Source organism: Salminus brasiliensis, chromosome 14 (genome assembly GCF_030463535.1).
Source record: "Salminus brasiliensis chromosome 14, fSalBra1.hap2, whole genome shotgun sequence".
In the NCBI taxonomy this organism is placed as follows: domain Eukaryota; kingdom Metazoa; phylum Chordata; class Actinopteri; order Characiformes; family Bryconidae; genus Salminus; species Salminus brasiliensis.
The window spans coordinates 35,234,153-35,258,816 of record NC_132891.1 but is presented as its reverse complement, the minus strand read 5'-3'; the positions used below and the strand labels follow the sequence as shown (position 1 = coordinate 35,258,816).

The window sequence follows — 24,664 nt, the reverse complement described above, 5'->3', positions numbered from 1 at the left end:
TGTGTGTGTGCATTTCTCTGTGTGTGTGTGTGTGTGTGTGTGTGTGTGTGTTAAAGGCCCAACAGTTGTCCTCTCAAAAACAAACAGCCCCTTTGCCACACTCCACACACTCGGACCTGTTTCCACACACTAAGCACTTCGAGAACTTCTGGCATCTTCCCTGAAGACTGGAGCGGACCACAACTTTCCGCTGGCCCTACTCACCGCTATAATTATAGACAAGTATGACCCCCCCTCCACCCCCAGCCCCTCACACACTCTCCCACCGGGATCTGCTGATGAATACACACTCAAACACACCACAGCGCAGAGGCTACATCTACAGGAACATGAACCTAGCCCAGCTGGAGGTCCTTTGTCTACACGAAATGAGCCCAGAAGCCCGCTCCGCCACAGCCGCTTGCCGCCGCTGTTATCTGGAGAGCTCGTCTGCTGGTGAATGGCAGAATCTGCCGCCTGTAATACAGTCGGACAAATTAGCCGTCTAATCAGATAAGGCTTGACGGATTACGCGGTGAACGCAAACAAAGCTCGGTTTGGTTTCGAGGGACGAGATGTTCTTCAGAGATACCCGAATCTTATCCTGAGCGTTCCCTTTCCCTTCGTCTTTCATTTCTGACATTCGGCCGGACACAAAGCCCACCGCCTAGCTCGAACCTGCCCCCGATTCCCATCAACGCACTCCTCCGTCATTTCCCACACTTACACCGCCACTGCTGAGGGAGGAGCACAGGATTTGGGAAGATCTGCTGTTGACCTTTTTCCAACAACAAACAAACAAACAAACAAACACACATACACACACACACAAGCAATTCAACATTCGATTCATTTCACAAGCAGGCACGGTTACCACCCCGTCACCACGGCGACGAGCACTGAAGAGAGTGTTAGTAACATGGCGTTAAGGTGTGCTAGTGTGAACCCTCCACCAACGTGCAGCTATATCTACCGCCCGGCGTTACGTGAGCCTTCGTTAGTGAGGAAGAGGAAGGAAAAACAAAACGACCCGCCACCGGTTACGCAAAGTCCAGAGCGGAGGCTCCGCCCCTTTCGCTTTTTTTTTTTTTTCATGTCCAGCCGTCCGGACGACTGGGGTGCGCAATGGAGGAGGTGAGGAAGTATGATGATATCCCGAAAGAGAGAGAGTGTGAGAGAGAGAGATTCATGGCTGCCTTCATGTGCTTTTGGGTTGAACCAGTTTATTTGCGTTCACACTGTAAAAATCCAGATATCTTAAAAAGTGGATTCATCTCAAGTGGAGTCTAAATATAAGTATATTTATGTAGATTATACATACATATACATGTATATGTAATTATACTAAGAACTGAATCATTTTTATTTAATTTTTAATTCACGATAGCTACCAAAATTAGTTCTAATTTCAATACCAGTCCAAAAACTAGTATCACAATACTCTATATATATAGACTTTCGCCAAACACCAGTTTCTAGCAACAGTGTTACCCCTTAACTAATGAAAGCTGGGCGATACAGTAAAAAAAACTATATCATGATATTTAAAGACATTTTTCACGATATTTTTACAATACATAGTGACATATTATTAAAAATGATTCAGGTTAATTGTAGCCAATTAAAGCAGTCTAATTAAAGCTGCTAGTAATGAAACCAGCAGTTGATCCGTGTTTATTAGGTACTAGCAATATCCTCGATCTGCTTAGAAAGGAGTATCGTGAATCACGATACGATAAAATATCATCATATCGCTCAGCCCTACCTTAAACAGCACTAAGGTGTATTACTCAGTGATTACAGGGACGTCCGGACAAGCCGGTGGGGCTATTCCTTGGTAGTAGAAGTGTGTAATGCCACTTTCGGCTCGCCGGCGGTCCGCGGGCTGTGAATGACCCACTAATGCCACGGTCAGCAGCAGCAAGAAACATAGGTATGACCACTGCTTTAGGAGGCTTTCGGAGTCTGACAGCATATGAAGGCAGCGAGAAGCGTAAGAGAGAGAGAAAGTAAGAGAGAGAGAGAGATTGAGCGCTGGGGGGCTCCTCCGTCCCTCTGCAACGGCCATACCTGGCTGAGGCCCTCCACAGGAGCCCGTGCTGCCGGGTTTGGCCAGATGATTTGAGGCTCTGGGCCACATCTGGACGTCCTGAGCCTGACGCAGGGAGGACCCGGCGATCCTCTGCCGCATCTCCGACGAAAGGACGCGGCCTTTGTGCATCCACTCCTGCATCTTGTTGACGGTCACTCCGGGGGGCTTTCCCACACTTTGGATCAGCTGCTGCGCGCAGGAAGGCCCGGGCTTTTGGGACGAGACGTCTGAAGAGCCAACCGGGCTGCTTATAGAGTGGTCAATCGGGCTCGTATTCGAAACCGAGGCCTCCGCGGCCAAATCCGCAGGCTCACCTGCAAGAAGCGTGTTGTGCGCGGACATGGGGTCAGCGATGGGGTCGTCCTTGCCCTCCGTGTGAGGTTCTTCTGGTCTCTGGCCGGCATTTTTGGGCTCCTCAGCGTGTTCTGAAGCCGAGGCCTCGGGCTCACCCTGACCCTGTTCCATACAGTACCGGACGCCCGAGTCACTTACGGACCTCCGCAGCGGTGGCCTGCAACTTGCGGGGCCCAAGCACTGCAGGCTCCTCCTCCTCCTCAGAGGGGAGGCCTCACCGAGGTCCAGCAGGGCCCAGTGTGACCCACAGGCCTGCTGCCCGCTGTGCTCGCCGGACGAGCAGGTATCGCTCTCCGCCAGCCTGGTGGAGGAACGCGAAGACGCGCTCCTCACGCTGTCCCGGGACTGGCTGGAGCTGCCGCTCTGCGCCTGCCCGTCGAAGGTGCCGAAAGCCATGCCATGCATGCTGTTGATCAGGAGGCAGTAGGCCTCTCTCAGCTGAGTCCTGAGCCGGTCCGATTCCTCCGCGCTGTCCGTCCCCTGGCCCGAAGCTCCAGCACCGGCACCGGCACCGGCACCACCGTTCAGGCCCGGGTTCTGACCCCCTGACTCGTAGAACGGCAGGATCTCGTTGTCGTAGTAGTCGTCATCCTCGCTGTCCACCGAATTAGGCCGGTTCGACCCCTCTCTATCCCACACCAGCCGAGGGGTCACGCTGGAGTCCAGTACCTCCAGCTCGGTGGGGAAGAACGTTGGGCTCTGCAGAACCGGCATCCTCAGATCTCCTGCTAAAGAACCTTCAATGGTCCGGATCAGGTCCAGGTCGCTGGAGCGGAGCAGATGGAAGAGCTCTGGTGCCGAGTGGGTCGAGTCCAGCAGGTGACCGCTGAGGCAGGTGACCTCGGCTGGCTCGGCACCGGCCCTGAGGCTCACTGAACTGGCTCCCTGGTGGAGCACCACCGCTCCGTCCCAGTCTCGGGTCTCCAAAGCCCGCTCCCTGACCTCACTCGACTCGGTGCCGCCCTTGCGAGCAGCCCTGGGGGGTTTCCCGGCGCTCCGGTCCCCGGGTTTGGGCGCGGGATGGTCCCAGCAGGCGTTCCCGAAGCCTATGGAGTCTCCACCGGCCAGCTGCTCTCGCCCCGTGACCAACCGAACCACCCCCGCGTCCAAACCCCCGTTCAAACAGCGACCCTGCTTACCTCCTCTGGTGGTCGAGGTCGAGCCCAGCTCCACCGCCGCGGCCGCTCGGCCACTCTGCGGGTCCTCCGCCGCCGCTGCCGCTGCTGCTGCCGCCGCCGTGGGCGAAACTTTGGCCCTAAAGTTGGCTCCTCTCTCCCCGCCGCTGGTGCCGTTGGCCACCGCCGCTTTCTTCGACTTCTTGCCCCTCAGTTTGGCTAACAAGCTCCTCCGCAGAGGATCGGCCATTCCTCCGGGCTTCGCGTCCGGTGCTGCTGCGCTTCGGTCCGTCAAAGGCGACCTTCGCGAGCCGCTCCGCCGAGTGGAGTCGCCCCGTGCGGCGCCACGGTTCGCTCCATGCCCCGCTGGCCGCCGCGGAGCTCCAGGTTTCGGCTTTTCCTCACTTTAAAGACCGACTAACCGACTAACCGACTTCCACCGACTTCCACCGACTAACCGACTAACCGTCTCTCCGCCGTCCGTTAGCCGTTAGCCGCACGCGCTGCTTTAATTTCTTGTTTTGTCTTTTTCTTCTCTCTCCTCTAACAGCCTACCCGTATTCCGGCGAGCCCCGCCTCCCCCGCACTCCGATTGGCTAGAAGCGCTACGCCTTGCACGCCGCGATTGGCTAAAAGTTCACGCTCTACTCGTTGAGGGCAAACGAGTAGCCAATCTCAGCGCTAGAGGGAATCAGCAGGTCTCAGCCAATCGCTACGCACGAAGCGGGAAACTGCGAGCCAATCACAGCGTAGAGGAGGCGGGATTCATCCCGAAAACGGGTGGGAAAAGCTCTCTCTCCCACTGTCTCGCTTTGTCTCTACCTCGCTCTCTCTTTCTCGCTGTTTTTGCAGCGAGTTTGCAGCAAATACTTGAAATACTTTCTGACGAGGGTGAGAATTAGTGCCGTTTTGGGCAAATTCGCTCGATGAATCTGAAATAAGCAGTAAAATAACACTTGATTCGCCCTTTTAACTCGATAATAGTGGAATTCTGCTCAGCTGAGAGCCTTTAAGTTCACCAATTTGCTCAAAAAAGCTGCACAATCCAACCAAAATGGCTCGTTGTTGTTACTTTCATCAACACAACCGTTTTATTTACTATCCAAACCCACCAGTGGACCTACATGGATCTTCTGAGACGTCTGTGTAATGCTGATGATGGTTAATATGGTCTTAAATCTTAAAAACTACATTTTCTCCAGGGACTACTTTGCGGCATAACGCCCCTCCACGTATCCCTCCACCATTAAAGGATTCTTAAAATGTTACAAGCTTCTTAAACACAGTTTAAACTTTTAGGAGGTGTCAGGAAACCACCTCAGACTATTCCTTCAGGCACCAGGCTGCGTATCTTTAACCATTTAGGGTGATAACTTTCTGTGAGGGAACCTTTGGAGGCTTTAAAGTTTACAGATGTCCGGTTCCATTCACCACCACTGTGAACAATTCTGTAAGTTTCCCCTGAACCACCGAACCACTCTGAATGACTTTGTTTACATGTTAAATATGAAAGCTCTCCAAAATAGGTCAACGAACAGGAAAGCAAGTGATTTTTGGACTTTGAAGCTGCCTTATTACAGGACATAACGCTGTTATACACTGTTAATACTGTTTATTAAAGAGTCCTGTCGGGATGTTAGATGCCGTTCTTTAATGACTGGAACTGGAGGCCGCTCTGCCCTACTGTACCCCCTATGAGCCGCACGCTGGAATGTGTTCGGCTTATTTCGTCTTAAGTCGTCTGTTTACAAACCTGCCAGTGCAGGTTTGGGGGGAGTTGAGGAGGCGTGCACAGCAAAACCTGAAGCCTCTCTCTCTCTGTGTCTCTCTCCCTCTCTCTCTCTCTGCAGTCCTCTGCACATCACCCGCATGACTGACTCTCACTTTTCCTCTTTCCACAGCCTCGGGATCGGCTCGTAAGCCCATCATGAGCAACGAGGAACCCCTTCCAAGAAATCCTGCTCAGGCCTCAGTCAACCAACACAAGCTGTAACAGGACACCCATCCTGCACTGCTCTCTCAGAACCGAATAATCCAGATTACTCAGTGATTCATAGTGGATACTGAATAATTCATTGTAGATCCTGAATAATTCATAGTAGATACTGAATAATTCATAGTAGATCCTGAATAATTCATAGTGGATACTGAATAATTCATAGTAGATCCTGAATAATTCATAGTGGATACTGAATAATTCATAGTGGATACTGAATAATTCATAGTAGATACTGAATAATTCATTGTAGATCCTGAATAATTCATAGTAGATACTGAATAATTCATAGTAGATCCTGAATAATTCATAGTGGATACTGAATAATTCATAGTAGATCCTGAATAATTCATAGTGGATACTGAATAATTCATAGTAGATACTGAATAATTCATTGTAGATCCTGAATAATTCATAGTAGATACTGAATAATTCATAGTGGATACTGAATAATTCATAGTAGATCATGATTAATTCATAGTAGATCCTGAATAATTCATATTGGATACTGAATAATTCATATTGGATACTGAATAATTCATTGTAGATCCTGAATAATTCATAGTAGATACTGAATAATTCATAGTGGATACTGAATAATTCATAGTAGATCATGATTAATTCATAGTAGATCCTGAATAATTCATAGTGGATACTGAATAATTCATAGTGGATCCTGAATAATTCATATTGGATACTGAATAATTCATAGTAGATACTGAATAATTCATAGTAGATACTGAATAATTCATAGTGGATACTGAATAATTCATAGTAGATACTGAATAATTCATAGTGGATACTGAATAATTCATAGTAGATACTGAATAATTCATAGTGGATACTGAATAATTCATAGTGGATACTGAATAATTCATAGTAGATCATGATTAATTCATAGTAGATCCTGAATAATTCATATTGGATACTGAATAATTCATTGTAGATCCTGAATAATTCATAGTAGATACTGAATAATTCATAGTGGATACTGAATAATTCATAGTGGATACTGAATAATTCATACTGGATACTGAATAATTCATAGTGGATACTGAATAATTCATACTGGATACTGAATAATTCATAGTGAATACTGAATAATTCATAGTAGATCATGATTAATTCATAGTAGATCCTGAATAATTCATAGTGGATACTGAATAATTCATTGTGGATACTGAATAATTCATATTGGATACTGAATAATTCATATTGGATACTGAATAATTCATAGTGGATACTGAATAATGCATTGTAGATCCTGAATAATTCATAGTAGATACTGAATAATTCATAGTGGATACTGAATAATTCATAGTAGATCATGATTAATTCATAGTAGATCCTGAATAATTCATAGTGGATACTGAATAATTCATAGTGGATACTGAATAATTCATAGTAGATCATGATTAATTCATAGTAGATCCTGAATAATTCATAGTGGATACTGAATAATTCATAGTAGATAATGAATAATTCATAGTGGATACTGAATAATTCATTGTAGATCCTGAATAATTCATAGTAGATCCTGAATAATTCATAGTGGATACTGAATAATTCATTGTAGATCCTGAATAATTCATAGTAGATCCTGAATAATTCATAGTGGATACTGAATGATTCATAGTAGCCTCTAATCATAATAAATGGGTCACTTATGAACTAAAATCAGAACAGTTGCAATTCAGTAAGCATCTGTGTGTCTGTGTTAACACACACACACACACACACACACACACACACACACACACACACACACAGTGTTTATTAGAGTCCTGTCACATCTCTCTAAAGCTCTTGTTTGACACGTTTGAAGGTTGGACACTGAGCGAAAGAAAGAGACACTTAGAGAGATCAGGTCCTGAGATGTGAAACGATTAGAGGGGTTTACTGGAAAACAAAACTCTCTGTGCACGTGAGTGTGTGCATGCTCTCTCTCTCTCTCTCTCTCTCACACACACACACACACACACACACACACACACACTCATACACACACACACACAGCTCCTGCGATGCGTGCCTGCCTTGTCTGAGCATCTGTGTGCAGGTCACAGCCTGCAGGCAGAGAAAAAACCCAGAGATAAAGAGAGGAGGGGGAAAAACATGAGGAGCGATAGGGGGGCTGACGGTCCCGAAGAGACAGGAAGAGAGAGAGAGAAAGAGCGAGAGACACCAGGACTGCGTTAGACTGACGAGTCCTCAGTTATCTGAACTGGCTGAGCTGTTTGTGTTTCACTGGGGACACACGGACGTCCGCTAATTGTAGGACCACACATCTAAAACTATGCAGCTACACTATATATATGGACAAAAGTATTTGGACACCTGCTCATTCATGGTTTCTTCTTTAATCCTGCTTCTGCTTCTGTCTCTTCTGTCCTCTGTGGATTTTGAAGGAGCATCGCTGTGAGGATTTGATTGCATTCAACAACAAGAGCCCGTTAGTGAGGTTTCGGATGTTGGATGACTGGATGATCACCACCCACCTCATCCCCAGCTCTCCAAATCCATCAACTGGATGGAGCACCGCCATCATTCCAAGAAACAACACAGTTCAGCTCAATGCTGGGGGGCTTTAAATACCCCTCTAGCCCACACCTGGCATCAGGTGGCATGGTGCCAGTAGGTTTATACTGTACATATGGACACACAATGCAGGTGTTTCTAATAAACTGCCTCAAATCTTAAACCTACGCCCTTCACACCCGCCCGTCAGGTTGCTACACAGTGTCTACAGCATCAGGGTGCCTTTATCAGCACCATCTCCTCACAGCCCAGCGTGCAGCTTTCAGCCACTGAGCACAGGAGGCCAGTGCCAACCTGCCCGCTCCAGGCTCTTATCTCCCAGCTTCCAGCCTGTGTGGATCTTCTGCACCACTCTGTCTCCAGTAACCGCCCACTCTCTCTCTCACACACACTCACACACTCCTTCCCTTTGTGATGGAGTGGTAGAACATCTGCTTTGCTGGCCTGCATTCAGGAGACCCATGCTGCCCAGCGTGAGTGTGTGTGTGAGGGCGTTGGAGACTGCAGCTGTCTGGGCCGGCCTCCGCCTTGCCCTTTTCATTGTCTGGCTGCCTCTCGCCGCTTTATTGGCTGTCAGCGCTCCACGGCAACCCAGAATTTACACCAGCAACATGCGCCCCTTTCTCAGGGCGTAAATTAGCGGGGATCCCCTCGGCAGACCCGCTCCGGAGGGGGCAGCCCCGTCTTTAAATGACTCCACTGAGTTTATACACAGGATGCACGCTGAGATTACAGGCCGTAGAAAAGACACAGTCGGGGATAGAACCACGTATAGTTCCCTGTAGAACCTTGAATTCCCCTTAAAAAGGGGTTCTTTAAAGGTTCTTTAATTAAGGAACCATATCATCACTATAAAGGTCATGGTTCTGTATCGAGCCACGGATGAATCATGACGGCTCAGGAGAACATCTGAGATCTTAAGAACTTCTTTAATTTTTAGAACCTTTTACAAAACATATCTATCTAGAACCAAGAGAGGTTGCACTATTGGTATAAGTGCAAGAACCCTTCTTGCTTATAGTGTATATGAATTAAACCTTTATATAAAGGTTCCACACACCACTGCGTTTAGTGGAGAACCCACCAAAAATGTTCAATCAAAGTACTTTTGGTCCTCACTTTCACCTGAACCTAACCCTAACCTTATCCTTACTTACCCTTATCATACTCCTAATCTTAATCCTAACCTTAATCCTAACCTTAATTTAACTCTATCCTTATCCCTACTTACAGTAATCTGCATTCTAATCTTAGTCCTAATCTGAACTAAACCCTACCATAACCCTACTAACCCAAATCTTAGTCCTAATCTTAGTCCTAACCTAATCTTAAACCTAACCTTAATCCTACTTACCCTAATCTGCATTCTAATCTTAGTCCTAAACATAACCTTAACCCTACTAACCCAAATCTTAGTCCTAATCTGATCTAAACCCTACCATAACCCTACTAACCATAATCTTAGTCCTAATCTTAGTCCTAACCGAAACTTAAAACTAACCTTAATTTAACCCTAACCTTATCCCTACTAACCCTAATCATACTCCTAATCTTAATCCTACTTACCCTAATTTGTGTTCTAATTTTAGTCCTAAACATAATCCTAATCTTAATCCTAACCTAAACCTAACCCTATAAACCCAAACTCTAATTATACTCCTAATCTTAATCCTAGTCTAAACTTAACCTTAATAACTGTAATTCTAACCCTACTAATCCTAACCTTTACCACAGCAACCTGTAAATCTAAACCTAACCCTAATAGCCCAATAGACCTAATCCTAAACCTAACCATAAACCTAACCCTAACAGCCCAATAGACCTAATCCTAAACCTAACCATAAACCTAACCCTAATAGCCCAATAGACCTAATCCTAAACCTAACCATAAACCTAACCCTAATAGCCCAATAGACCTAATCCTAAACCTAACCATAAACCTAACCCTAATAGCCCAATAGACCTAATCCTAAACCTAACCATAAACCTAACCCTAACAGCCCAATAGACCTAATCCTAAACCTAACCCTAATAGCCCAATAGACCTAATCCTAAACCTAACCATAAACCTAACCCTAATAGCCCAATAGACCTAATCCTAAACCTAACCCTAATAGCCCAATAGACCTAATCCTAAACCTAACCATAAACCTAACCCTAATAGCCCAATAGACCTAATCCTAAACCTAACCCTAATAGCCCAATAGACCTAATCCTAAACCTAACCATAAACCTACCTCAGTATCCAAAAGCTGACCTACCTGCTCCTTTAATTCCCTAAAAACCAGAGTGAGGACGTCCTCATTCTCTGCTCTCCTTTCATTGTGGGGACGGACGCACACACACACACACACACACACACACACACACACACACACACACACAAGAAGACCCTTTAAGCAATACAAATTCTGACCCAAAAAGAAAATGGCTTTCAAGAGAAAGAAGTGTGTCTCTGCCACCACACACACACACACACACACACACACACACACCATCCTCATATTATCTGGGTCGTGTGGAGGCCCTTAAGTGTGTCTTTAACCCTGAAGCTGGGGCAGATAGTCATCTCAGCCCTCGCTGACAGGCTGCTACTGCTCCTCTCCCCTCCTCACACGGGTTATCGTCTGTGGGGTCAGACTCGCTGGCTCCTGCCCCCTCCACACTCCCCTGCCCTCCCTCCGTCTGTCTGTCTCCGCACCCTTAAAGCCGACCCGCTGGGCCTACACCCTCATTTCACCACTCAGTCAGCCCGGCTCAACCTGTAGCTCATCCGCTGACAGCCCGCCATTGTTTGGGTTTTATGGCTGAAACCCTCATTTCAACACACACAGCTCAGATTCCATAAACCATACATAGCGAGGCTAATCCGGTCTTGCTAACGCTAATACTGAATTCAGCCTTTATTCATGTGTTTCGGTTCTTATGGAAAAAATGAGACCCTACGAAAAACCCTCAGCAGACTCTCGAAGTTGCGTGAGCTGCTCAAGAAGACCTTAAGCTCCTCCTCTAAGAGCCTGTTTACACCTGGCTTTAACGGCTAGCGCTTCGTCTCTGGATCCACTTTGCTCGGATTCTGTTCACACTCAGGACCAGATCCGTCTCTGACCCCGTTCACACCTGGTCACTTCACGCGTCTGGAGGGTCAGGATTAGGTCTGGATGAGCTGGATGAGTCCAAGACCTCCAAAAAACTCCTCCCACTACAACCAAAACACAAGCAAATCTGCATATTCCGATTCCCACACTCAGAGATCGGATTTGAGTCTGACCCAGTGTAAACACACATGGCTAAAATCGGATCAGGATCCAGCCAGTCCACACACTACTCACGTGAGCAGTGAGCAGGTGGGAACGGGCTCTCAGACCACCTCCGCGTGTGGGTTGAGGGATCCGATTCGAATCCAATCACAACGTGCCCCGGGGTGCGAACAGGATCCGATCATAAATTGTCCATTCTGATCTGACACCCAGCTGCAGGGGCTCCAGGTGGCTCAGCAGTGTAACGCGCTACCACCATGGCCCTGGAGGGGTGAGTTCAAATCCTGAGCCGTGCTGCTTTGCCATCGGCAGCCGGAGCCTGAGTGAGCACAACCGGCTGCCGTGTAGATCCGGGATGTTGGCCGGCACAGGCGCCTGTTAGCTGGTACGGTGGAGCCGGGGATCCGGCGGTTTCCTAGGAGTGATGGCGCATCGGCAGCAGCTGGAAAAGAGGCGGTGGCTGGCTTCACATGTACCGGGTCACACTGCTAGTGCTAGGGGGAGCTACGAAGGGGTGGGTTAACTGGCAGAACCAGTAAAGGAAAAAAGAGACAAACAAATTTATATATATTTATATGTTTATATATATATATATATGGATTTCTCTAAATATATGCAGTGCAGAAAGCAGCTCAACTGGTGTGCAAGGTTGCCACATTACAAAATAAAAGTCCCGCCTTCAAAAATAAATAAATAAATATGATTGTTTTTATAAATAAAATAACAACTATTACTTAGTTTAATGAGGCCGGATTTCGATTTCCTCTGGCTTTAAAATACTAGCGTAAGAACGCCTAGCTGTGGGGGATTGCGACGGTGGCTAGCTCCCCATAATGCTGGGGGGGTGTTATGTATGGGTGGGTTAATTATCAGTATCATATTTGGGGGTGGTAAATTTGGGGGTGGTGTTTATTTTGAAAAATGAATAAATAAATAAATAAATAATAAAAATCGCTTGCTAATTATTAGCTGTGTGGTCGCCTGTTGAAAATGTAGATGTGCATGGTCTCTGGTATAGACGCTGGATCTATACATACACACATAAAGGCCTCTTGTACTGAGGACGTGTCTCCGGATTATGCACGCACGGCCCAAAGCCCCTCGTTTCTCTTAAATACAACTGATGAATATGAATGGAACTTACTCTGCTATATAAGTGTGTACACACACACACACACACACACACATACAGGGGCCCATTATACTGAGATTCCCGATTATGCAAGCCCCTGATTTCTCTTCAGTATCCCATAATACTCTCAAAGCCACATTCATCTTCTGGTTTAAATCCTGCCAAACCATAGAAGTGGAGTTCAGGTCAAACTCGGGGGAGAGTTCCCTGCACACCGACCCAGAGCTCAGGCATCGCATAGCTGTGGTCTGAGACGTCCCAGCGCTCACTCTGATTATTCATCCGTTCGGCCGCAGGAAAACGCTCAGCTTTACTGAGTTAATCATTCATAAGCCATGAGAACGCGACCGAACTCACAACAGCGCTGACGGGCAGCACGTGACGGGGTGGTAGGAAAAGGTCCCGTCCCCTTCGCTCTCACTGCCAGCGAGCTGGAGAGCAACACAGGGACGAAGTGGGTCGTTCTGAAGATGCACTGAATGCTAAGCAAGTCCATCAGAGCAGGACTGAAGATCCGGGGTCGAGTAGAGGCTAAACGCAATGGCTACTGCTACTCCGAGAATATGCAACGAGGCTAAAAGGGCTATAAGCTAACATTAGGCCGACTGAAACGAGCGGCGATGCTGTTATCTGGCTACTGGAACCTCTGGAGAAGCTAAAAGCTAATGCTTAGCCGACCAAAACAGGGCATGATGCTGTTATCCAAAGCGTTGTAGCCTTTGGCGACGCTAAAAGCTAATGCTAAGCAGACCAAAACAGGGGCTGATGCTACAATCCAGTGTGATGTAGCCTTTGGCGAAGCTAAAAGCTAAAGCCTAGCCAACCTGTGGCCTAGCCAATGCTGTACTCCAAAGTGTTGTAGCCTTTGAAGAGGCTAAAACCTAAAGCTTAGCTGACCAAAACAGGGGCTAATGCTACAATCCAGTGTGATGTAGCCTTTGAAGAGGCTAAAAGCTAATGCCTAGCCAACCTGTGGCCTAGCCAATGCTGTTCTCCGAAGCGTTGTAGCCTTTGAAGAGGCTAAAACCTAAAGCTTAGCTGACCAAAACAGGGGCTAATGCTACAATCCAGTGTGATGTAGCCTTTGAAGAGGCTAAAAGCTAATGCCTAGCCAACCTGTGGCCTAGCCAATGCTGTTCTCCGAAGCGTTGTAGCCTTTGAAGAGGCTAAAAGCTAATGCTTAGCCGACCAAAACGGGCGGATGCTGTTATCTGGCATGTGTAGTTTTTAAGGCCTTGAAGGTTCACCTCACTCAAATGAGCAAATGAGGACCCTGGGGGTATTTCCCAAAGCAGGACTCCTCAGGAAAGCTGGACAACACCCCCATTGAGCGGCCCTCAGGATCGGCCCTCAGGATCGGCCCTCAGGAGCGGCTTTAAAGGACATTTTAAGCAGTTAGCTCGGTGCTAATTTTTAGGTATTTGGCTCCAGTGCACCAAATACGTCTTGACTGATTCTTTAGGGTGTGAGGTGCAGGGGGTGGGTGGTCAGATATGAGTTTTGCCCGCCTTTTCGTCCAACCAAGAAGCACCTTTAAACGCTAACAGAAGCAAAGAGCAGATCGAGGGAAGGAGCAGGACGATGGTGGCGATAACTGTATTTCCTGCTGGAGTGGTCGCATCTGCGGGACAAGGCCAGGCACATACCTGCCGCCTGCAGCCTTATCACCGGCATATTTACCAGAATTTCACGTCCGACTGAGATGAGCGATATCGCAGGAATTCCTCTGATCAGGCAGCGCTTTTAGGAGAAAAATGAGGGCAACATTTTTCCCCCTCCCACGAACGTAGAAACGGGAAAATAGCATCTCTGCTCCATTAGCCGCCCGACACGACCCCCGCTGCAGCTGCAGGACCGGGCATATTTCAGCACCGTCCGTCACAGGGATATTTAGATAGAGTGCTGGGAGAAATGTGGCGAGCGAGAAAGCGAGAGCGAGCGAGCGAGCGAGAGAGAGAGAGAGGGAAAATATTTGCCTGTTGCGTGACTGATGTGTCTATCCATCAACCCGTGTTGCGCAACCAGCGTAAGCATTTTAAACAGGTGTTTTCACACCTCCGGGTGATGAATGGGTGAGGCCTAAACACTGCCTACGCTTTATCGTTAAAGTTCGGGTTGAGTGATCGTGATTGGCGGTGCTGACTGGTTGTGTAGAAGGAGAGCGAGTGCTGCTGGCTAATCGGCTTTGTGTAGTTTTGGAGGCAATAAGTACACAATCAGTACACAAAACAGGGCCCGGGGCTGTTATCCAGAGCACTGTAGCCTTTGAAGAGGCTAAAAGCTAATGCTTAGCCGACCAAAGCAAGAGATGATGCTACAATTCAGTGTAGCATGCTAAAAGCTAATGCTTAGCCGATCAAAGCAAGGGCTGATGCTACAATTCAGTGTGATGTGGCCTTTGAAGAGGCTAGAAGCTAATGCTTAGCCGACCAAAACAAGGGCCGATGCTACAGTTCAGTTTGATGTAGCCTTTGAAGAGGCTAAAAGCTAATGCTTAGCCGACCAAAACAAGGGCCGATGCTACAATTCAGTGTGATGTAGCCTTTAAAGAGGCTAAAAGCTAATGCTTAGCCGACCAAAGCAAGGGCCGATGCTACAATTCAGTGTGATGTAGCCTTTAAAGAGGCTAAAAGCTAATGCTTAGCCGACCAAAACAAGGGCTGATGCTACAATTCAGTTTGATGTAGCCTTTGAAGAGGCTAGAAGCTAATGCTTAGCCGACCAAAACAAGGGCCGATGCTACAGTTCAGTTTGATGTAGCCTTTAAAGAGGCTAAAAGCTAATGCTTAGCCGACCAAAACAAGGGCCGATGCTACAATTCAGTGTGATGTGGCCTTTGAAGAGGCTAAAAGCTAATGCTTAGCCGACCAAAGCAAGGGCTGATGCTACAATTCAGTTTGATGTAGCCTTTGAAGAGGCTAAAAGCTAATGCTTAGCCGACCAAAGCAAGGGATGATGCTACAATTCAGTGTGATGTGGCCTTTGAAGAGGCTAAAAGCTAATGCTTAGCCGACCAAAGCAAGGGCTGATGCTACAATTCAGTGTGATGTAGCCTTTGAAGAGGCTAAAAGCTAATGCTTTCAAACACTTCTTTCTGAACACTTCTCAGAACTACAGTATAACAGAGTGGGAGGGGCTAAACCGCTGTAGTTTGAATAGGAGGATGTGTGTAAATCGCAGGAGAACCATGACCCTGTGCACTGCGGTGGTCCTCCAGTGAGGACCCTGGACTGAAATCTCATCCTCTCTCAGGGAAGATAAACAGTGGCGAATAAATGGGAAGTGTGGATGCAGACTTTGATAATGGCGCCACCTTGTGGAGATACATAAAACTCTCAGGCTGCACTGTGAGATGGGACAGTGACTGAGTGTGGAACCAGTTAGGGGCAGAAGGCTCACATACACCAAACCCACAAATTGATATGGTTCCATATACAACCACTACCTCTACTAAAGAACCTTTGATATGAAGAACCCATAAATAAAATAAAAGGTATAGGGGTGCATGCGTCGGCCAGGGTGTAGTAATTCAGCTGAATTTATTTAGGAAGGTTGTAAATAAAAATAACTGATACAATTATAACCAATAACTTCTTGGCCTAAAATAAATCAAATGAAATTGATGAAATTAGCAATTTTGGAACCAAAAACGACTGTTTTTATGGTCTGGATTTCACTTCTGTGCAACTACAGACACGTATCATATTTAGTACTTCTTACATTCTGAATTGGACCAATATAAATCACATCAGATTGTGGTGAAATTTCAAATTTGATACATTAAATTGTCTCCAAAACAGAACCAAAACGAGGCCACATGTTTACAGGCCGAAGAGAACCCCCAGGTCTACCAGCAGTGAAGCAGGATCTGTTGGGTCCATAAGAAACAACCCCACCAATGAGTAACTCTCCTTTAGCTGACGTTTATTATTTACAGCAGATACGAAGATACTACGAAGCCTTGAGGAACTGGGCCAGATCCTCAGGTTTGTTGAGTGTATTTAAATTTCTGCATTAAACAGACCATAAAAACAAAAGACAGCAAAAATAACGACCTGGGAGTTCTCAGAGAATTCCGTCCTGAACAATCACTGGGTTAAAAACTGACCACCTAAGACGTCCACGCCCACCCTCAGCTCACTGTCCATCAGTCCAGACACTCTGTGGTGTCTTTTTATTCTGTTTGGGCTCTAAACTCAAAGCCCGGGCCGGGTCCTCTCACTCCGCAGTCTGCCGCAGGATCCTCTTCTCCTCCTCTACGAAGTTCTTTTCGGAGGTGGCCTGGCCCATGTCCCTCTTACGCTTCTCCTTCTGCTGGAAGGTCTCCACCCGTCGCCTCTTAGCCGATTTGGAGTTCTTCTCATCGTCGTCGTCGTCGTCTTCCTCATCTATACAGAAACAAAAATTTTAAATCACAAGAAGCAGAGCTTGAGATGTAGCGGAAAATACAGATGCTGCTCCTGTTCTGGTGCTGATGTGGACCTACTTGTCTGAAACTGGACCTTTTGCTAGGGATATTGGAGGGGGAAAAATTTGCATTTAGGTCTAATTTGGACATTTAACTGCATCTTGAGGAATCTGACGACAAACTTTGTGTGGTTCGAGCGCCCCCTGCTGGCAAGGCATGCTCATATTCCCATTCCAAAGGTGTTTTATGTTTGTGTGGACGGAGAGTTCTCGAAAATATCCAGGTTACTGGTGGTAAGTGTTGTATTTCGCTTGTCAGTTTACATTACATACACACACCCTCTGACCAAACAGTGCGGCCTAACAGTGTGCAATACCGGCACAAGCACAAATGACAGCTGCGATTTGATTGGCTATGAACTATGAGTCCTGTCACAGGTATTTATAGCCTGATCATCCTCATGTCCTGAAGATACACCACCTTAAACACGCAAGGTGACTAGTTTTTGTCCGTGGAGCTAAAAATAAATAAATATATGAGAGGAATGGAGAAAACCAGCAAGACCATTTGTGGCTTCATTACCAGATTCTTGCTGCTCCTCTTCGGGCAGGAAAAGGGCGCGACCTCCATGCGGCTGTGGAGCATCATCTCCGTTATCCTCATACACGTTGGACCACTTTATGGCCATGTCCATCCCTGGGGGAGGTCCCTTCTTCTGCTCCGTCACGTAGCTCTGAGGAGGAGGCACTGCGTTGCTCTTCCACAGCTTGAACTCCTTAGCCGGCTGAATGGAGACAGATCAGCATCAGCAGACAGCAGAGTTACCATCAGAATATCGGACTGCGAGTGAACTGGCTGGCTGATGGTTGATGGCCTCAGGCTGGTCAAGGGGGTCCAGCATAGGGTACAGGTCTGTTGAGTTTGATGGATCAGCCTAGACAGTCGGGTAGTTCAAGGTTGACCAACCTTACCACACCGTCCATCACTAGTCCATCAGCTCAACAGACCTGTACCCTATGCTGGACCCCCTTGAAGGTATCCTGTCACCTGGATGACCAGCTTGGACCATTATGGACCAGCTTGGACCATCATGGACCAGCTTGGAACAGCTTGGACCATCATGGAACATCATGGACCAGCTTGGAACATCATGGACCAGCTTGGAACATCATGGACCAGCTTGGAACATCATGGACCATCATGGAACATCTTGGACCATCATGGACCATCATGGACCATCATGGACCATCATGGACCATCATGGACCAGCTTGGACCATCATGGACCATCATGGAACATCATGGACCATCATGGACCAGCTTGGACCATCTCAAACCACCAGCTACCAGCCTGAAGAAATTCATATGGATGTTTTATGGATTTGTGGCTTCATTAAGGACATTTCTCTTAAATAAAATCATTTATTAGATGTTCTGGTGGAATTCTATTATTGATGGTCTGACCCTGGTTCTGGTACCGCAGAACCTACTGGACTCTTCCTGAACAACCAGCTCCAGCAGATCCTGCCTGAAGCCCTGAAGCTCTTACCTCCTCAGGAGCTTTAACGATGCGGCTCTCCCAGTCGATGTGCTTGTTGAGGGGGTTGTAGAGGAAGGCGGGTCTGCTGACGGTCCTGAACAGCTCGTCCGGGCCGGGTAGCGGCGCTCCGCCTGCAGAAGCGGCTGAAGCTGGAGCCGAAGCCTGTCGCCGCTTCAGCTGCTGCGGCCTCCTCTCCTCCCCGGCCTCCTCCTCGCTGTCGCTGCTGGAGCTCACATCATCGCAGCCCAGCCCGAAGAAGTTCGGCAGCTCCTTCTTCTTACTGTCGCTCATCGTGAATTAAATTAACCCCCAAAAGCCCGAGTGACTTCAACCCCCCACAGCACACAGCGGAGCAGGGCGCTGAGCGATGACGTCACGGCCTCAGCCTGGAGTCCAACCAACTCTCCTTCATCAGGGATTTCCGCTCAGCCGCACCGCGCACAGGCGACCGGCAGGGGGCGACAGACGCTAAACTACAGCCAGCGCTGTCATTACTACACTAATAATAAATAGAGAATATATAAATACACACAAAATATAAGTAATAAATATAAAGAAATACAAATTATTAACTTTAAAAACTATAAATAAATAATAAATAAAATAATAGATGCTTAAAATAGAAAATACTACAAAACAACGTTAAACTTTAAATACTATCAATCTAAAACAAGTTATTAAAATAAATAACTAAAATATTATAAAAACTATAAATAAATAATACATAAAAAATAGATGCTTAAAATAGAAAATACTACAAAACAACGTTAAACTTTAAATACTATCAATCTAAAAAAAAACAATTTATTAAAATAAATATAAACTAAAATATTATAAAACTATAAATAAATAAAAGATGCTTAAAATAGAAAATACTACAAAACAAAGTTTAACTTTAAAGACTACAAATCAAAAACAAGTTATTAAAATAAACAATTAAACAGTAAAATAATAACTAAATTATATAAAAAAAATGAATATTAAATACTATAAATCATAAATATTAATCAAAAATATTATTAAAACTACAAAAAATGTTAAACTACAAATACTATAAATTAAAAACACAAGTTGCTTAAAACAAATATATAATAAATACTTAAAATATAAAATACTCCAAAAATGTTAAACTACAAATGTTATAAATTAAAAAAAATATCTAAAACAAAATAATGAAAAAAGAATAAAAATATAAAAAAGGTGCCATAAGAATGACAGAATTACTATAAACTAATACTATTAATCAGCCTCCTTCTGTACCGCGCCAACACTCCAACACTCACCGTAATGAATGGACCCTTCATCAGGTTATTACCTGTATCAGGTGTGTTTGCAGCAGGGGAGCCTGTAAAATGTGCAGGGCAGGAGGATCCCGGGTCAAAATGAAAGCCGAAACGTGATATTATTGGTAAATATTATTTTTATTTATTTATTTATTTTTTTTATTTTTTTTTTTTTTTTACCTCAAAATCATCTCTTTACCTCTTAAAGAAACACATCAGACGTCAATTCTGCTTAAATTGTTTTTTATTTTGTGAATCAAAAGTGTGACATGAAATCAAGAGAAAACAGTGTAAGGTGGACATCACCCAGGCCTGGAACGGCACCTGTAGCCTAGCTTGCTAAATCTCACAGATCTCTAAACCTAAATGAAGGAACCTGAGTTAAAGTCTGTCACTACGCTTCTATAAGAGCTGCTACATCACACGTTAAAAACAGCGAAGGTAGAAAGAATCATCAAGCGCCACAGGATTTCTCCCATCCTTACAGGAACAGCTCGATCGTACCTGCTGATGTTACAAAACCTTAGTGTTAGCATTGTAGACTGAGGCGTTGCTGAGGGGGTGTCTTCTCCTAATCTGAGTAGCTGAGCAGCTGAAATATGACTGAACAGCCGTATTCCCGCTCACAGGCCCACAGAATAAAGACTACGGGCCGCTTGTAAGCAGTAAACATCCAGGCAGATGCGGTTATTTAGAAGTTTCTTAAGGAGTAAATCTGTATGGTTGGGAGGTATTTTAACTCCAATACGAGATAAATATCGATCCTGGGTGGCACGTTATCTCCACATTTCCCACAAGGCTTCATTGGCGAGTTACAAATGCCATTATTACCAAAGCAACGGTCATCATTAGCATGCTATTACCACGTAGCAACTGCTCCCAAGTTGGGCAAGCTGTCTAGCCCGGAGGCAAAAATCCCATTCTGATGACTTTCTGATCGGTTACAATGCATACACTACATGTCCAAATGTTTGTGGACACCCCTTCTAATGAACGCATTCAGCTACTTTAAGTTGCACCCATTGCTGACAGATGTGCAAATGCACACACACACGCACACCGAGAAGAAGTACTGCCAATAGAATAGGACTCTCTGGAGCAGATAGTAAACATGACCCTATTGGCACAATGCTGCCTAATAATGCCAGGCGTGGGCTAGAGGGGTGTAAAGCCCCCCAGCATTGAGCTGTGGAAGACTCCAGAAGAAAGACAAGCCAGCCTTCTTCACAGTAGAGACAGTTACTCCAACAAAAGCAGGATAAACACTATCGATTTCGGAAGAAACAATGATAGAGGTGTCCCAATACTTTTGTCCAAGTAGTGTATGTGAAGGTATTTTGAAAGGAGAGAGTGTGACGCTGCCTCGTTCTACACAGGTAAAGTGTAGAGTCAGGTGTAGGGTGAATGGGACGTTTGCCCACGTTCTGAGAAGCTCGTCCTACCTCGTAACGTCAGCTATGAAAGAACATATCTGATCGGTCACTTGATCAGAAGGAACAGAAGGACAAAGACATTAATCATGCCTCTCTCTCTCTCTCTCTCTCTCTCTATATATATATATATATATGGCATCATCCTCGCTCTCTTCGCCAAACGCCGGCTGTAAAATATACTGCTTGTGTCACAAAGTTGTGTTCCCCGTCACACCGGCCTGCCAGACTAGGTGACATCACTGTCATAAAGTCCTCCCGAGCAAAGCAGCAGAGCGCGAGAGTGCGAGAGAGTGAGGCGGCGGAGTGAGAAAAACAGCGAGAGTGTGAAAATGTGTGAACTGACTCGACAAGATGCTCATTAAGACACAACGCAAGGCCAGTTCTGCTCTGTGGGACTCCTGTTTACGGTTGGCTGGGGCATCACCGCAGACCGAACTCGCTACGCAGCATTCGGGAGACCTGGGAGGTTTATTTTATGCTAATTCTTAGCCAGTTTTGTGTGCTAATCGATGCCCCGGTGTAAACATGCAAGCTACGATCACACCGGTCTGCCAGACTGGATGACATCACGGTCATAAAGTCCTCCTGAGTCCTCCTGAGCAAATAGCAGAGCGCGAGAGAGAGGCGGCAAGACTGACAAGATGATAATCCAGGATGAATTCTTTCCAGGTTTTGTCATGAGCGAGAGATGGAGATCAGAGAAGGTATATCAAGGCACTTCAGCCCAGGGAGCTCAGTAATTCCCTTTAGTCCTACTTACTGCCGTCAGACAGGATTCCTCGGTCAGTTTCCACCTAATTTCGTCCGACAACGGAAATTCCAGAAGTCTATAACATCGAAGGCTTTATCCACAGAATTCCCTGATCCACAATTTAATCTGAGGCCAACCCCCACCCACTAACTAGGCCTCGCCTATCACAAAAAAGTGATAGCTAGCAAGTGCTTTCTCCTCTTTTCAACAAGCTTGAAGGACAAAAGTATCTGCCAGTTCTGCTAGCTACCCCGAGAAGCTCGAGGTAAAGGAGAAGACAGGTCCATCTGACCCACCCAGCCGGCCGGCCCTGCTCTCTGAGGCTCCAGTTTACGGATGGCTGGGGCATCACCACAGGCCGAACTCACAATGCAGCATTCAGGAGACCTAGAGGTTGAATTTTATGCTGATGTTTAGCCAATTTTATGCTAATCGATGTATCAGTCAGGCCCCAGCTGCTGCTCATTTAAGGTGGAATGTGAAATTATTAAGAAACTGACAAATAACTGCCTGCTCAGTTTTCATTGGCTACCAGTAGATTGCAACGTTGTATATGCTCTGATTGGTCTGACTCAGTCAGATTAAGAATCAGGGCTAAAATCGGCTAGCGTACCCCCGCTTAAGGCAAAACAGGCTAATGTGTTCTGCTTGTATTAGCTACAATGCAATACACACCAAGGCTAAAGACTACACTGTGTCCCAGCTGTGTCCTAAACGCGAACATAAGTCTGATTAGCATGCAAAACCTTATGCTAATGAGCATCTCATTAAGCTTAACTCTTATAAGATACCAACACGAGGTGTATTTATGCTTATCGATGCTTATTTAACTAATCATACTGTTAGCAACTCAGGAATTAGCCTTTAGGGCACAATTGGGACACAACGCTTTCTATTGTCCAGCTAAAAGAGTCTACAGCTACGGCACAATCCCTAGGTCGCTAGTCGTTAGCGCCGGGTTTAGCCGAGCGCTTAGTTAGCACACACACATATCATTACAGCACAGCAAGAGAACCTCAATTCTAACCCGTCATTTTGCGATCAATCGATTACCCTGTCTACCAGCATGCTAACTGAACTATACCTTCATCCACGTATAGAGAAGATGGGCTGACGTGGACGGGCTGATTCCATGGTCAGCGAGAGGGTCATTAAGCCGTCCGGCTGAGCTGGAAAGGTCTTTTATTTTGGTCTCTTTGATCTGAAAGGCTACTTAAACTTTCTTATAAGCTTTAAAAAACTACAGTAATCAAACGTGGCGTTCTGCCTACAGTGCCCGGGTCTTCTATTGGCTGTTTCGAAGGATTGTAAACATTGATTAGAAGGTTGAGGGTTAAGGGTTTACACACAGTCACACTCTATACACACACACACACACACTGCTGGGTTTTCTAGTTCCAGTCCATGAAGGCCACATCAATCCACGGTTCACCAATCCTGAATCAGCTAACGCAGGATTCTGAAACAACCATGGGCTATCGTGGAGGACATGGCTCGCCAGGAACGGAAATAGAGAACCCTGCTTTTAAAAGCCCTGTTCCAAAACTCTCTCTCTCCGTTGGCGGTCGGTCTGGTGTGCTTCCGCATTTGGATCCCAAGCCAAGCCGTCTTATGACTTTGACCACCTGCCTCAAGAACGACAAGCTGGCTGGGGGCGAGTGGTTTCCAACCCCGCTCCTGGAGTACCCTGGTCCATGGCCTAGGTTTTCCGCCTATCCCAACACACCCAACACACCAGCCCTTCCCGAGCCGAGGTGGATGTGTTAGGAGTAGGGGATGTACTGGACTATACAGAGCAGGTGCAATGAAGGACCAGGGCTGGAGCCGTTACAGGTAGAGGGTGGAGGACAGGAGGCTAGGTCAGCTCATTGACGCAATTACCCAACTTAAGGCAGGCTGAAATAAGGCTAGCAAACCAGGACCAAACTGATTGGGCTAAGAGTTTTCCGAAGCGTTTTCCAAAGCCTCCCGTCCTCCAGAACCGACCCGTCAGCATACCAGACAGACGGCCCAGGCAGCCTCTCCTGTAGCCCTCCTGCCGTCATGTTGAGCCATGCTCTGAAAAAGGCCGGAGGAGGAGGAGGAGGAGGAGGCTGCTGTTTAAGGGGTTTGGAACAGGGCCGAAGTGTGCGCTCAGACCTTGCCGGGTTTGTTGATGAGGACGGAGCAGCAGGTCAGAGCTCCATCCACCTTCATCTTCTCGGCGTTGGAGACAGGGATCAGCATGTGGTCCTTCAGCTTCTCAAACACCTGCAGCAGTTTAGAAGAAACAAAAAAAGAACATCACTGTTGATGAACCCGAAAAGGTGGATCTATCAGGTCAGATCTCCTGAGACACTTGGACAGGAACCAAACTGTGAAGGACCAGGCTGGACCAGGCACCTTTCGTCCATCGCTCCTGAGGTCCAATTTCTGGAGTACAGTGGCAGCAGCTATGTCTCAGGGCTCTTTACTGCAAGACCTGGGCAACGTTGATGGAAACAGGTCAAGACCTTGACCTTTTCAAGCCATTATCTCTGGTATCACTTTGCATATCTACAAAATTAACCCATGTTTTTCTAGAAGAATTGAGGATCTGAACATGAACCAGAGATCCAACACAGCTCCGAATGAAAAAGAATTAGCCAAGTCTGACTCCGGTCAAGCTAAGGCTCATTTTGCGCATGAACGTTAATCAAGGGCCGTTTAATTAAGGGTGCTTGGTAAAGACGATTTGACAGCGTTTGGGCCTGGGTGTCGAGAAATGGAGAGAAACTCAGCGTAATATTGCACCAACCCCAAACA

The 24,664-nt window shown here is 46.3% G+C and overlaps 3 protein-coding genes across 3 annotated transcripts in view; all 3 read right to left on the bottom strand.

Annotated features, from left to right (window-relative positions):
- Positions 1–4,024, bottom strand: part of syde2 (synapse defective 1, Rho GTPase, homolog 2 (C. elegans)) — a 37,662-nt gene extending 33,638 nt beyond the window's left edge. Inside the window, exon 1 of the mRNA XM_072696072.1 lies at positions 2,050–4,024. Coding sequence (XP_072552173.1) covers positions 2,050–3,790 — 1,741 coding nt within the window. The 5' untranslated portion in view covers positions 3,791–4,024. The remainder of the gene's footprint in view (positions 1–2,049) is intronic.
- Positions 4,025–15,988: 11,964 nt separating this feature from the next.
- Positions 15,989–18,783, bottom strand: c14h1orf52 (chromosome 14 C1orf52 homolog). Its single transcript, XM_072696253.1, has 3 exons — positions 18,423–18,783; positions 17,457–17,658; positions 15,989–16,854 (listed from the first exon to the last, which is right to left on the bottom strand). The coding sequence occupies exons 1-3, from the start codon at positions 18,702–18,704 to the stop codon at positions 16,685–16,687; spliced, it is 654 nt and encodes a 217-aa protein (XP_072552354.1). The 5' UTR covers positions 18,705–18,783; the 3' UTR covers positions 15,989–16,684.
- Positions 18,784–19,922: 1,139 nt separating this feature from the next.
- Positions 19,923–24,664, bottom strand: part of ddah1 (dimethylarginine dimethylaminohydrolase 1) — a 62,618-nt gene continuing 57,876 nt past the window's right edge. The window contains exon 6 of the mRNA XM_072696251.1: positions 19,923–24,130. Coding sequence (XP_072552352.1) covers positions 24,014–24,130 — 117 coding nt within the window. The 3' untranslated portion in view covers positions 19,923–24,013. The remainder of the gene's footprint in view (positions 24,131–24,664) is intronic.